General features: G+C 40.1%; 1 protein-coding gene across 1 annotated transcript; it reads left to right on the top strand.

Annotated features, from left to right (window-relative positions):
* Positions 1-10,008: 10,008 nt before the first annotated feature.
* Positions 10,009-11,372, top strand: Tusc1 (tumor suppressor candidate 1). The gene has a single exon (NM_026954.1). It carries the CDS (start codon positions 10,100-10,102, stop codon positions 10,715-10,717), a length of 618 nt encoding a protein of 205 aa, NP_081230.1. The 5' UTR covers positions 10,009-10,099; the 3' UTR covers positions 10,718-11,372.
* The last annotated feature ends 2,351 nt before the right edge of the window (positions 11,373-13,723 follow it).

Below are 13,723 nucleotides of genomic sequence, written 5' to 3'. Positions count from 1 at the left end.
CAGAAAACCTCTGACCTACAATCTGCCCTGTTTGAAAAATATGCTAGGGCAACTGTGGCACAGAACATGTGGGAATAGCCACACAATGTCTGATTTGACTTAAGGCTCATTCCACAAGATGTAAGCCATGCCTGATACTGATTGAATAACCAAGAACTAAAGACTACATAACCCAGAGACCTAGAGTAAAACCAAACACTTTTAGACTAGAAAAAAAAGTGTTATTAAAATGACCCCTAGTGATATTCTGCTATACTCAGAGAGGACTGCCTTATCTAGTCATCATCAGAGAAGCTTCCTCTGCAGCAGATGGAGATGGCAGCAGTAGAGATGCATAGCTAGATATTCTGTAGAGAGAGTTTAAATGGGAAGTCTCTATTAAGTCCCTCCTGTCAGAGCTCAGAGAAATCCCCAGAAGAGGAGGCAGAAAGATTGTAAAAACCAGAGGGTTTAGAAGACACCAGGAGAGAAAGGTCCTGGGAATCAACTAAGCAACATGTATATGAGCTCACAAAGTCTGAAGTAACAAGCAAGGGTCTTTATGGGTTTGTATCAGGTCTTCTATGCATATATTATAAATACTAGTTCAGTATTTTTATGGGACTCCTATGATAACAAGAAGGTCTTTACTTTTATGCCTGCTCTTAGGACTCTTCTCTTTCTGTTGAGTTGTCATGTTCAACTTTGATATAATATTTGGTTGCTATCTCCTAGAAGCCTGATCTTTTGTAATGAGAAACTGAAATAGAGTGATCTTGAGGTGAGGGGAGGTAGAGAGGAATTCTGAGGAGTTCAGTGAGGCCCACTGAGGTAAGGTCAAGAGGCTTGAACAAAGATCTCCTGCTCCCACTGGGCTATTGAAAATAAAAAGAAAAGGGTAGAAATGTAAGAGGAACTTAGTCAAGCAGGCCCAACCACAGTTCTGGCTTATGTACCAATGTACTCCTGATATTTCCTCCCTGAGCCAAACTACAATATGCCAGCATAGATAGCGACCGCTGATGCTGGAGAAGACAATGGAGTGAGCCATTGAGAAAAAGACAGCATCATATCTGGCTACTTGAGAGCCAATAAGATGCTGGGAGTAGGGTGTAAAGGTTTGCCCAGTTCCTGTAATAAAGAAGTGTGCTTTTTCTACTTGACTGACTCCCAGAGTCTATGTCATTGACTCTGCACAGTCTTATCCCCATCTCCAAAGGTCTTGGTTGGGGTGGCAAGCAACACCTATAATCAGGAGAGAATTTGTGAGAAAATAAGTGTTTTCATTAAAAGAAAGCATGGGAAAATTAAATTTAATATGGGTAGAATTACTTTCAGATCAAGTAAGATAGGAAAACACATTAAATAAAAATTGACATTCATGAAGCTTAATTTAGAGTGGAATTTTGGGATTGAGATACTCATTTTGAAAATCAATACTGATCATAGTCATTTCAGTAAATGATATAACCTGATCACTTGCAGTCACAATGGCAAACGGTGCATTCTTTTTCAGTTCTCAAAATGTTCTAACCCTTCATGTAAGTTACTATTATACAGATGACCATGAAAGCAAACTGAACTTATCTCCATGATATAAAGCCAATGTATTCTCATGACAAGAGAGTTGAAAGAATGCATTGTGTGTTGATGCTCCCTGTAGCACTCTAAAGGCTCTATTTTCTATACTATCTGTCAAAATGCAACCCAATCAGTTCTTACATCTCCTTCCTCACCATTGTGTACCTGGGATCTGGTCAGTACTTGACTGGTAGTTGGGTTTCCATGAACACTGCCAGAATATATTTATAGTCTTCATTAGGATAGGAATTTTGCTTGAAACACAGCAGGACTTTTCCTTATCTCAGAGTAGGTTGCTAACAGAACAGAAAGACTCTGTATGCATTCTTTGTAAAAGATATTATCCAAGCAAGAAGCTAATGTATTGTGTATAATTCTACACAGTGGAATGTGATGAAAATGGTCTTTAACCTCTTGGCACCTGCTGCAGTGAGGCCTGGTACCTGGATAAATCTAAAGCTTAAGTGTTAGTGGAAGATGACTCTGTGAATTGACAAGGCCATCATGAGAGTAGCTAGCACTTCTGGAGTTTGACTAACCTGTAAAGTATATAAGTGTCTTTACTATTCCCCAAAGGACCATATTGGCCATTTACAGTCATTCTGTGGGAAAAGGTGAACAGAATTTAACACCAGGAGGTTGTGAGGACAATGGAATATTCTGAGCTAAGGAATAGTGTATAAAGACAGAAGACCACAAAGACACAGAGTGCAGGCATGCATGTGACATCTGGCATCTGAGATCCAATTCTAAATATTTGCACTACCACCTATTTTTTTCTTACTTTTGTTTGAACTTGACTTTTAGTTTATCCCTAAGAGCTCCCTAAGATCTAAAAATAGTAGCAACAATAATAAAAACAACAACCACAAAAAGAGCCACAGTGAAGATTGGAAGGAAGTAAAACTCAATTTCCTCATACTGGCTCTTCAAGTTCTCTTTGCATGAAGAGGGCATGGAGCATGTTATTACACTAAGGATGAGAATCCATGACAGGAATAGGAATTTAATTTTCAATTATAGTACCTAGGTTTTCAATATCTGAAAATGAGAGATTTTGTTAATGTCCAGAACTCATGCTTCCTCTTGAATGGCAGAAAGATCACCGAGAGTAATGAACAAGAACAAAGAGATCATTTAAATTATTTATTTTCACACTTTTCTGAGTTAATCTCATGATTATCTTAATTCCAATCATGAGGGTTTCCCATCATCCCTGTTATTTAATGAGTCACTCTGGAACTCAGTCTGAGGCAGAATCACCAACATCAGTGACATAGTGTTCTACTTTCTTTTCTGTGGCTATGATCAAACACTGAAGCAATTCTGTAGAAGAAAGGGTTTATTACACTTCTAGGTCACAGTTTATCACTGAAGGAAGTCAGGGAAGGAACTCAGGCAAGACAGGAACGTGAAGAAGAAACTATGAAATAAGGTTGCTTGACACCCTGTTCTCTTGCTCTTCCAGGTAGCTCATGTAATATACCCTAGGGCCACCTGGTACTGCCATAGTGGGCTGAGCCCACCTCCATCAATTAAAATACTCACAGCTCAGTCTAATCAAGTCATTTCCTTCACTGAGGTAAGTTACCTCTTCCTAGGTATATTCCTTACTTTTCTATTGCTCTAATAAGACACATGACAAAGGCTATTTATAGAAGAAAAAGTTTATGTGCCCCTCTGGTTCTAGAGAAGAAGGAGTCCATCATGGTGAGGAAGCATGGCAGCCAGTGACAGGCACAACAGCAGGACCTAGAAACTCAGATCTCGAATCTTCTAATGCAGGCATGAAATGGAGAATATACTAGAACTAGAGAGAGGCTTTAAGCTCCCAAATCATTCCCACAAGAAAGGCCATTTTCCCAAGAAGTACCACTAAGTAGGGACTAAATAGTCAAATGCCTGATCCTGGGGGGGAGGGGGGATGGGCAGTTCATATTTAAACCATGTGACTCTACATTATGTTAAATAACACCAAATACTATCCCAGACATGTATAGTTTAGAATAGGATGGACTTCTATACATGTTTTCAAGAAAACTGTTTAACTTGAATGAAATTGTGTATATAGCAAAATGCTGAAAGTATATCTTGTATGTTTTTTGACTATCAATTTCAACATAGCTACTGAAGTTGAAGCCACCAATTTGAGTGGGCAGTAGGGCATGTGACTAGTCTCATTGCTACCCACAAGATCTCTCTGTGCCAACAGTTACTTCCCAATATGCCACAGCTACATGTGACTGGGGCACACTGAAATTGCAGTTAGTGTAAGCTAGGAACTAATTTGAAAATTGCATTTAAAATACACATGTGGCTAACTAATACTACAGTTTTAGTTCCTTTAAGGAAAAATGCAAATTTTCAGAAATATAGCATGAGAAAAGTGGGAGAATGGTCTTATGGGTCAGTTATATTGTGTCCATAACTTTTGCTTTAGGCCCCACTATTTTATGCTAGCCTATATCATATTTACCTTCTTTTATTAGTCTGGCTAGTGTTTTATATCATGCTGGAAGAAGAGTATTTCTTCAGTATAGAAAATAACCCTAATTAAGACAAATAAGTCACACTGCTTTTGTTTATGTCACAATTTTCCCTGTAGCTAGAACTAAATGATGCTGTTGAAAGGCAATGCTGGTGTTTGATGGCTTTTAATATTTTTGCCCATATCAAAAGACTAAATAAATGCAATCAATATTTACAATTCCTAACTCTCCAGTAATTATTCCAATAAAGAGGTCTTCACACTCCCAAGCATCGATACTTGCTCTTCATAGCTCTAATAAATCTGCTTTCAGAAAATGAACCAAGCTCAGCTCAGGCTTCAGGGAGAATCTTAGCAAACATGAAGCTCAGACTGTGATTAACCAAACTCCTCAGCACACTGGGCTTGCAGAAGATGGATTTTAAAACCCAAACACTTAATGAGAACTATCAAGAAATAAGAATCATATCACCAATGGGACAGCATCTTATATTTAGGGCAGCTCCTCAGTCAAGTAACTCAAATGAGAGTTTTAAATGGCATTGACTATTCACAAGAAATCATTCTACAAATTTCTACCTCATAAAATAAAATCAAACCATGGAATAATAATATCCTGGAGTTATTGAAAACCTCCTGCTAGCTGCTTCTATGTTTAAGATATACATGCCTTCACAAACAAACAAACAAACAGAAGTGCTTATATTTATTCTCAAATGACAAGTGAGTGAACCATGATTTAAGATAGGACCCTAGGCAACAGATCTAGGAAGGGGGTGACATTTACCAAATTTGAATGTCTCAACACATACTCATATTATAGTTTGAAAGTATATGTAAAATATAACTAGTACATATTAATACTAGTTATTAACAGAGCTTATTACTAAGAATCAGTGCCAGCCACTGTCCTACTTCAGTCTGAATAAGGCCAAAATACTACAGAATTTCAGGATGAATTTCAGTTAGCAGAACCTGTAAAAATGACTACTAGTTATCAGTTTTACCTAATAATTTATTTTTCTTGAGATAGGGTCTTGATTCTCTTTCCTCAGCCTTTTGTTTGAAGGTAGAGTAGAACTAACATCTTAGTTGTTGGAAAATGGAAGCAAGAGGATTAAGAGTTAAAGAAGAGCCTTAGCTCTTCCCAGGGAATTCAAGGCCAGTGTGTGAACTACATAAAGTTTTGTCTCTTAAAAACACCCTAACTCTAGGGTAAAAGAGAAAATGAAAAAATGATTACCCAGGATAGTAAAGAATAAGTGAATGAATGTTTTCCCCATCCCAGTCACTTAAGAACTAGTTTTCTCTCTCTGCTTCTCTTACCTGTAGCTATCTTTACCTTCACACAATGAAGTAGTTCTCTAAATCCAGGAGTTCACCAGTTTTTGAAGTTTCATTTACATGAGAAATGTTTACAATATAAGACACAATAAGGAATTTCAGTGCCAGGTTAAAACCTATTGTTTAGAGGTATTATTTTACTAATATTATTTTCTTTTTTGTTTTGTTGACGTATGAATGGTAAGTAATATTTGCATACACTGATGATCTATAATAATGGTGCCTTGATATGTGTATATAGTGTAATAATGATACTGTGTTAGAATTCCCTAGAGGAATAGAACTATTAGAATGAATTACAAAAATGGATTTCTTAGATTGGCTTACAGAATAGAGGCTGATGATTCCACAGTGGTCATCAGTTCTGTCTCTGTCAGGGTTTCTACTACTGTGATAAAAGACCATGATCAAAATTGGGAGGAAGGGGTTTATGTCAGGTTTCACTTCTATTGCACAAACCATCACAAAAGGAAGCCACACAGGGACTGAGACAAGGAGGGGAACTTCAGGCAGGGGCTGATGCTGAAGTCACAAGCTAGTGCTGTCTAATACCTAGCTCCTATGTTGTGCTCAGTCTGCTGTCTTATAGAACCCAGGACTACCAACTCAACAGGGGTTGAGGGAAGGATTACCCACAGTGATCTGGGTCCTCCCACATCAATCATCAATCAATAACTGTAATTCAAAACTTGTTTTGAGGAATACTAAACAAATAGGTCAAGTGTAGACCAAATAAAAACTTCACTTCAATATGCTGACATAGCTTTTCCCAAGTACAAGATGTATAAAAGTATTTTGAGGCATTGTAGACTAACAAAATACAATGATGGTAATTTCATCAATTAATTCATTTTACCAACTTAAGAAACTGCTCTTAAACACAAAATTTCGGTTGCTGAATAAGAATGGGCATGGGGAATAAGGGAGGGGCAACTAAGTAAGTATGAAGTCCTCTTTATAGGAAATAGATGTGATAGTTAATGACTGTTCTTTCAGAACCCAGATGTCCTTCAACAGAGGAATGGATACAGAAAATGTGGTACATTTACATAATCGAGTACTATTCAGCAATTAAAAACAATGACTTCATGAAATTTCTAGGCAAATGGATGGAACTAGAAAATATCATACTGAGTGAGGTAACCCAGTCACAAAAGAACACATATGATATGCACTCACTGATAAGTAGATATTATCCCAAAAGCTTGGAATGCCCAAGATACAATTCACAGACCACAGGAGCCTGATGTAGCTGTCTCCTGAGAGGCTCTGCCAGAACCTGACAAATACAGAAGTGGATGCTCATAGCCAAACATAGGACTGAGCAAGGGGTCCATAATGGAGGAGGTAGAGAAAGAACTGAGGGAGCTGAAGGGGTTTGCAAATACATAAGAAGAACAACACTATCAATCAACCAGACCCCACAGACCTGTGAGACTCAACCATCAACCAAAAATTAAACACGGAGGAATCCATGGCTCCAGCCACATATGTAATAGAAGATGGCCTTGTCAGGCATCAATGAGAGGAGAGACCCTTGGTCATATTGTTAGATGCCCCAGTGTAGGGGAATGCTAGGACCGGGACAGGGAGGTGAGAGTGGGTAGGTGGGAGAACACCCACATAGAAGCAGGGGCAGAGAGGATGGGATAGGGGTTTCAGGGGGACGGGGTGGAAAAGGGGATAACATTTTATCCAATAAAAAATAAAATAAAAGTAAAAAAAAAAAAACCTGTTCTTTCAGTAGAATAACAAAGCCAACTGTTCTAAGTGACTTACTGGATTTTTTTTTTTTTTAAAAAAACTCCAAACCTCATTTAGGAATCTTGTAGAAATAATTCTTGAAATTAAAGAGAAAAGGTTGAAGTAGCTCACTGGACTTCACTACAAGTGTGCTATCCAACAGTTACTTTTATTAGAGAAATTCTGTCTCCTTGAACCATCTCTCGGGCCAGCCCTCCCTGCCTTGCTGCTTATCTTTTATCTGTTTTATTAAGCACAGCTGAAGAGCATAAGGCGTGTGTTGTCAGGAAAAGAATGAGCTGTATTCTTCAAGACTTTCAACCAGGAACAGCAAGTGATGCTACTCTTTAGAAACATCTGTTCATGTAACAAAGCAGTCTTATTTATTTCCCGAAGAGTGCTTGTATCTTATATATTTTCTTCTTCTAAACTCTATTGCAGCACCATATTTTTTAACTTTACTAAGTCCCATAATCATTTTAATTTTCATATGATATACGATAGTATTATACCTACTATTGTAATGCTTTTCTGTATAGACCACTATAAGTTATATGGACATAATATATAATTATATAGTTGGATAATGCACTAGCTACATTTTCAATAAATAAATGCAATATTAATCTCCAAGTTATAAATTATTGACATACTACTGTAAATAAATCTTAAGCAAGTACACAGCAACAATTCTGGCTGTGATCTGACTCAAGTCTGCTGTCCCCTCAACTTTAATTTGTAACTTATATTGTTCTCCATTTTTATTGAGGAAACGATATACTCCTTAGCCATATGTGAATGCTCATTAATAAAGCAACCTTCAAGTTTTGAGAGATGACTCAGCAGTTAAGAGCACTAGCTGTTCTTTTAGAGAATCCAGGTTCTAGTCCCAACACTTAAACAGCTGTTCACAACCTACTGGTAATTGTTTCAGGGGATCTTACACCCTATGTCTTCTGGCCTCTGAGGGAGCCAGGCACAATCATGGTACAGAGACATGCAGACAAACTACCCACACATTAAATAATAAATAAGGTATAAAAGAAAGTCATCATAGTTTCTACTTATCTTTTTGTTGGACTGCTTTTTGTTTTTCTTACCTCCCCTCTTCTGTTGTCTTTTGAAAAACCACAAACATACACACACACACACACACACACACACATTTACTTTATCACATAGACTAGCAATATAAACTGGGATTCTCTATCATCAGTTGTATCTGCTTAATAGGACATTTAGCATTACTTTATTACCAAGTCAGAAGCATTCAGAAGTTAAGTGTGGTCTAAAGCAGAGATCACAGAGGCCTACTTTTCCATTCAACTAGGGCCAATTTTCTTTAGTAAAACATTAAAAGACAATGAAGCATTTGATTGTAAGATACTATTCAAGAGAAACAGCACAACCTGAAACTTGAAACGAGTAAAATTCTAGGTTTTTGTTTTGTTTTGTTTTGTTTTCTTTCGAGACAGGGTTTCTCTCTATAGCCCTGGCTGTCCTGGTACTCTCTTTGTAGACCAGGCTGGCCTCTAACTGGAAATCTGCCTGCCTCTGCCTCCCAAGTGCTGGGATTAAAGGCGTGCATCACCACCGCAAATACTAGTTTTATAAATGACATAAAAGGAAGAACGCTAATAAAAATGGGCTGGTACCTAATTTATAGCATGTAGACAGTGATACATTCTTGTTATAATTTTATCATGATGTATGCAGGTATTCAGACTCTTAAAAGAGTTGCCATGTCTAAATCCCAGAGCAAATCATCTTTCCTAGCAAACTACCATTCCATCCTTCTACAATGTCTGGATATGCTAACAACATATTCTTGGTTCTGTAGTCTATAGAGAAGTCAGGTTCTGTCTCCAATGTTTACAGCCTAAAATTTACATTTTAATGTAAATTAAGAATGACAACCTTTTCTTAAACTAAACTCACTTAAATTCTGAAATATCTTTGTTACTGATTTAATGAAATGACTGTTTAGAACTGAATTTGTGGTATTTTAGTATTTTAGCTGGAAAAATTAAAGAACAATAACTGAGTGTTGGTTTTTCTAATTAATTTGAACCACAGTACTCCTAGGCACTACCTGTCCATTTCCTTGGTGTGGTAGTTTTGTAGATCACGTGGTACCTAAAAATTAAACAGAACCTTGTCTGAAACACAGATTCTAACTAACATGTATTTTCTTTGCCATCATTCGGGGCCTATGTAGGTTGAGATCCTTAGGAAAAAATAGCAATGTGCTTCACATAAACGTATGTATCCAACCGTCTCCAGATTGTTTGGAAACATCTGAATATTCTGTATCTCAAATAAATAAAACTATAGTTTATAAATTTTAAGAACTGCCCTGAGATGTGACCCAGTAAAGTTTCAACACATAAATTCTCCAGTATTTGGAGTGCTACCTGTTGGAGTCAGAGAGCCTCATGGCAGGTGCAGCCCAATAAAGTTTTGTGTTTCTTAAACATGGGCGTGGTTTCAAATAGGTTTCAAACGCTATAAACGCAATGAGCTCTCCAGCAGTCTCAAAACTCATTTTGTTTCTAGACTGCCATGTAAGTCGCAAAGTATGCACTGGAGGCTGTGCTGGGGAGCAGGGCAAGGCGGGAGTGTTCCCGCAGTGCCCAGGCCCGCGGGGAAGCGGTGGGCACCCGGCACCCAGCAGAGGACAAGGCTTTCCGGGCACGGACACAGGGCTGAGCAGCAGAGCGCTCCCCAGGGGCGTCGTGTGTGAGGCGACCAGCGACCGCAGGCCCAGGGGGCCCGCTCAGCCGCGAGAGACAAGGACACGCCTCAGCTCGGGCCAACTCCCGGCCTCCTCTGGCCTGCCGCCAGCACCGCCTGCCACCTTTCTTCCTCCGCCCGCGACCGAGCGCCCAGCCAGGCCCCAAGTCCGCCCGCGCCCCGCGCGCGGCCCCTCGGGCCACGGACTGGCGGCGCGACCAGACCGGACCGATGTGGCGCATGCGTGGTGGCGCCACCCGGCGCGGGAGCTGCGGCGGGGAAGGCGGCGGGAGCCGCGGCGAGTCGGGCCGCCTGGGCCGGGCCCGTGAGGGCGGCGGTGGCGGTGGCGGCGTGGGCTGGCGAGGCCGCGCGGGCGGGGCCCGGCGACAGCTGGAGGAGCGCTTCGCCGACCTGGCGGCCAGCCACCTGGAGGCCCTGCGCGCGCGGGACGAGCGGGACCGGCAGAACGCGCGGCTGCGCGAGGAGAACGCCCGCCTGAGGCTGGAGAACCGTCGGCTCAGGCGCGAGAACCGCAGCCTCTTCCGCCAGGCTCTGCGGCTGCCGGGCGACAGCGGCGAGCGGGAGGCCGCCGTCGAGACCCTCGCCCCGGACGAGCCCGCCACCAACCGCAAGGCGAGAGGCCATGGCCGTGAGGAGGAGCCGGGCAGCCCCAGGGCGCTGCGGGCCCGGCTAGAGAAGCTGGAGGTCATGTACCGCCGAGCGCTCCTGCAGCTGCACCTAGAGCAGCAGGGCGCGCGCCCGCCGGGAGCCATCGAGGAGCCACCGCTCCAAGAAACTGCCACCGGCCTGTGCGCCCATGATCCGGACGTTCCGAGGCCCTGGCTGTAGTCCGAGGGCACGGAGGGAGGTGGGACCTGCGCGCGCCCCGCCTCCGTAGTACTCCGGGCTCCGCCCCTCTCAGCACGCGGAAGTTTGAAGTCCTGAGCTCCTGAACTCCAGCCCCACCCAAGGGCACTTCCAGGCGCCAAATCCGTTGGCCTGATGGAGAAAGAGAAGCAAGAGTTTCCCAGTTCCCACTTGTGCAAAGCAACTGCCAAGTACACTGCTGGTGTGTTGAGAGGGGTCCAACAACTCTAAGACCTGCTTTAAAGCAGCAAGAACTGGGTGCCTGGTCGCACCTCCTAAATTCTTGAAGTTTTCAAAGTGTTGTGAGGACCAGTTTTTTTGCCACCCCTCCCCCCCCCCCCATCTTTGATGCTTTGAAGGATGAATAGTGTATTTGATTGGTGATGCCTGTTCATTCTACTGTCCAAAAACTCTGCTCTTTTCTCTTATACAACCCACCTTTTAAGTGTGTTTTGTAAATTGCTGACTTGGATAGCCCATGAAGTACTACCTTTTTATAAAGAAAAAAATATTTATAATTGCCCGTCATTCCAATCCACATATGTTTAATATATTCTCGTGTGTTGGCCTCCAGAGATCTTTTTAGAGTATCTTCTGACAGGTGATGATTTGAGCTGATAAATAAACTGGTGCATTGAAATCAAAAATTTCCATGACTGTTATTTGATGTGTTTTGAAGCTTTATAGGTTTCTCTAAGCCTATATATGTTACATATTTTAATATCTGTCTTTGTTTATTTTTTGTAATCTTTTGGATTATACAAAATCTTGACAAAACTCGAGATAGTTTGAAGATTGTTTTATTACTACATTTTAGATGAACATTAATGCTTATTCAGATAGTTCATGATTATTTCGCCTGATTTTTACAACCTTCAGGAAATCTTAAATTCCTTCTATATTATACAAAAATTCCCAGTGAATTATGCATCAGTTGTGTTCTTGTTATTGAAAAACAAAGAATAACAACACATGCTCTAAGCTTGTTTTCTTGAAATATTCATTTGAGACTGAGTAATGCTTGGTAGCTCAGGTTGGGCTGGAACTTAGCCCTCCACCTGCTGCCTACTAAGTGCTAGGATTATGAGCCTATGCCACCATCAACATAATTTGCCTACTAAACAGTAAAGAAAATCCAATGTACCTGATAAAACTTGTGGTAACAAAAAGATGTGCTAACTTTCCCATAAGCACCATAAGAATTATTGGTAACAAAAGTCAGGCCATTCAGAGAAAAGAATAGTTACAATTTTACATGCCCCAGAAGCCAAGGGGAAACTTTTGAAACCATCACTGAATGAATGTTACCCTATAGAAGTTAGTGAATGATAATTATAAACTAAGAGTTATAGACTGAGAGGAAAATCTAGGAAGGCCTATTTACTCTCTTCTTGACCTCTTTATGGCATTTTCCCCTGGGCACAGATCGTGACTTCTTTCTAAAAGTTGATCTTAGGTCAACTATCAAGTTAGATCAAAAGTTTCCTTTATGACTGTCTCAAATGGGAAACCATGGGATATTTAAAATAGTGTTTATACATTTTATAGCTGTCTTTTGAGGAAGGTTTCTGTAACTTGTCTTAGAAAAAGGAAAATTGTGGATTTTATGGCTTGTTTGTGGGAGGAGACAACTTTTGAAAGACCTAAAGAAGGTGAAAAAGAGATTATTTGAAAGTGTTCAGTATAGGTACACTCAGCTTTGGAGTATTGTTTCTGAGCCCCTTGTACATCATGGGTTCAAAAGTGTTGAAATGTTTGGCACAGGGGATGGCAAATGAATAGAGAAGTTAAGAAATATGTATATACTGTGTATAGCAACTTCCAAAAAGTCTAAATACTACATTTCAAATACTTATTACAAAACAAGGCCTAAGGCCTGTTAAAAAGAATTTGAGAATGCTTTCTATATTGCCTATAGGCAATTGATATTCCATTGTGAATATTGAAGCCTTCCTTTGTGCCTAAAGTATATCAGAATTTGCTGGAAATAGAAGGTATGTGAAAATTCGTACTATCCCCATTCATTTCTTGCTTTTACAGAGAAGTAAATCATTTATAGAAGGTATTAGAGTTTGAAAATAAGATGATCCCAGCACTCAGGAGGCAGAGGCAGGCAGATTTCTGAGTTCGAGGCCAGCCTGGTTTACAGAGTGAGTTCCAGAACAGCCAGGGTTATACAGAGAAACCCTGTCTCACCCCACCCCCCAAAAGATGAAAAGATTATATGTCCTACAGGTATTTTACTGTAGCTTTAATTTAGCTTTTATTTAGTTAATTTAGCTTTAATTTAGTTATTTTCTCTAGGACTTATTTTTCTCATTAGTGAACAAACACAAGATCTTCATCAAAATGTTGTAAAACATGAGAGGATGGCATTTCTGGCATAAAAATAGCCAAGTCTTTTTTTTTTTTTTTTTTTTTTTTTTGGTTTTTCAAGACAGGGTTTCTCTGTATAGCCCTGGCAGTCCTGGAACTCACTTTGTAGACCAGGCTGGCCTCAAACTCAGAAATCTGCCTGCCTCTGCCTCCTATGTGCTGGGATTAAAGGCGTGTGCCACCACGACCAGCAGTGTGTGAGTTTTTACTGTGAATAAATAGCAAATTTGTCAGATTTACTGGTGGAAAAGGTGTAATGAAATACAGACATAGATTAACTTTTGTGCACATTTCATAAAAGATGTTAACAATTCTCAAACCAACATATCCTATAAAGTGGAAGAAGGCTAAATCACATTTCTACTTTACTGACTTCCATGTTGACCATGGGTAAAGTACATTGCAGAATGAAAGATGACTTCTTATAACAAAACATGTAGTCATTTAAAGAGTGTATAAAGTCAATATTAGAAAAATTACCAGGGGCCTAGTTTAATCTTTATGAAAGTAAAAATGCAGTATACACTACTTTACTAAAGGAACTCTTCATTGTCATAAGTTTACCTTAGTTTTACAATGAAGAGAGGTTTTATAGCTTATTATATAAGCAAA

Source organism: Mus musculus, chromosome 4 (assembly GCF_000001635.26).
Source record: "Mus musculus strain C57BL/6J chromosome 4, GRCm38.p6 C57BL/6J".
Classification (NCBI taxonomy): Eukaryota; Metazoa; Chordata; class Mammalia; order Rodentia; family Muridae; genus Mus; species Mus musculus.
This window is presented reverse-complemented; position numbering and strand designations above follow the sequence as displayed.

What these genes read in the sequence shown, in the direction of transcription:
- Tusc1 (NM_026954.1), top strand. Translation starts at nt 10,100, where the DNA reads ATGTGGCGCATGCGTGGTGGCGCCACCCGGCGCGGGAGCTGCGGCGGG.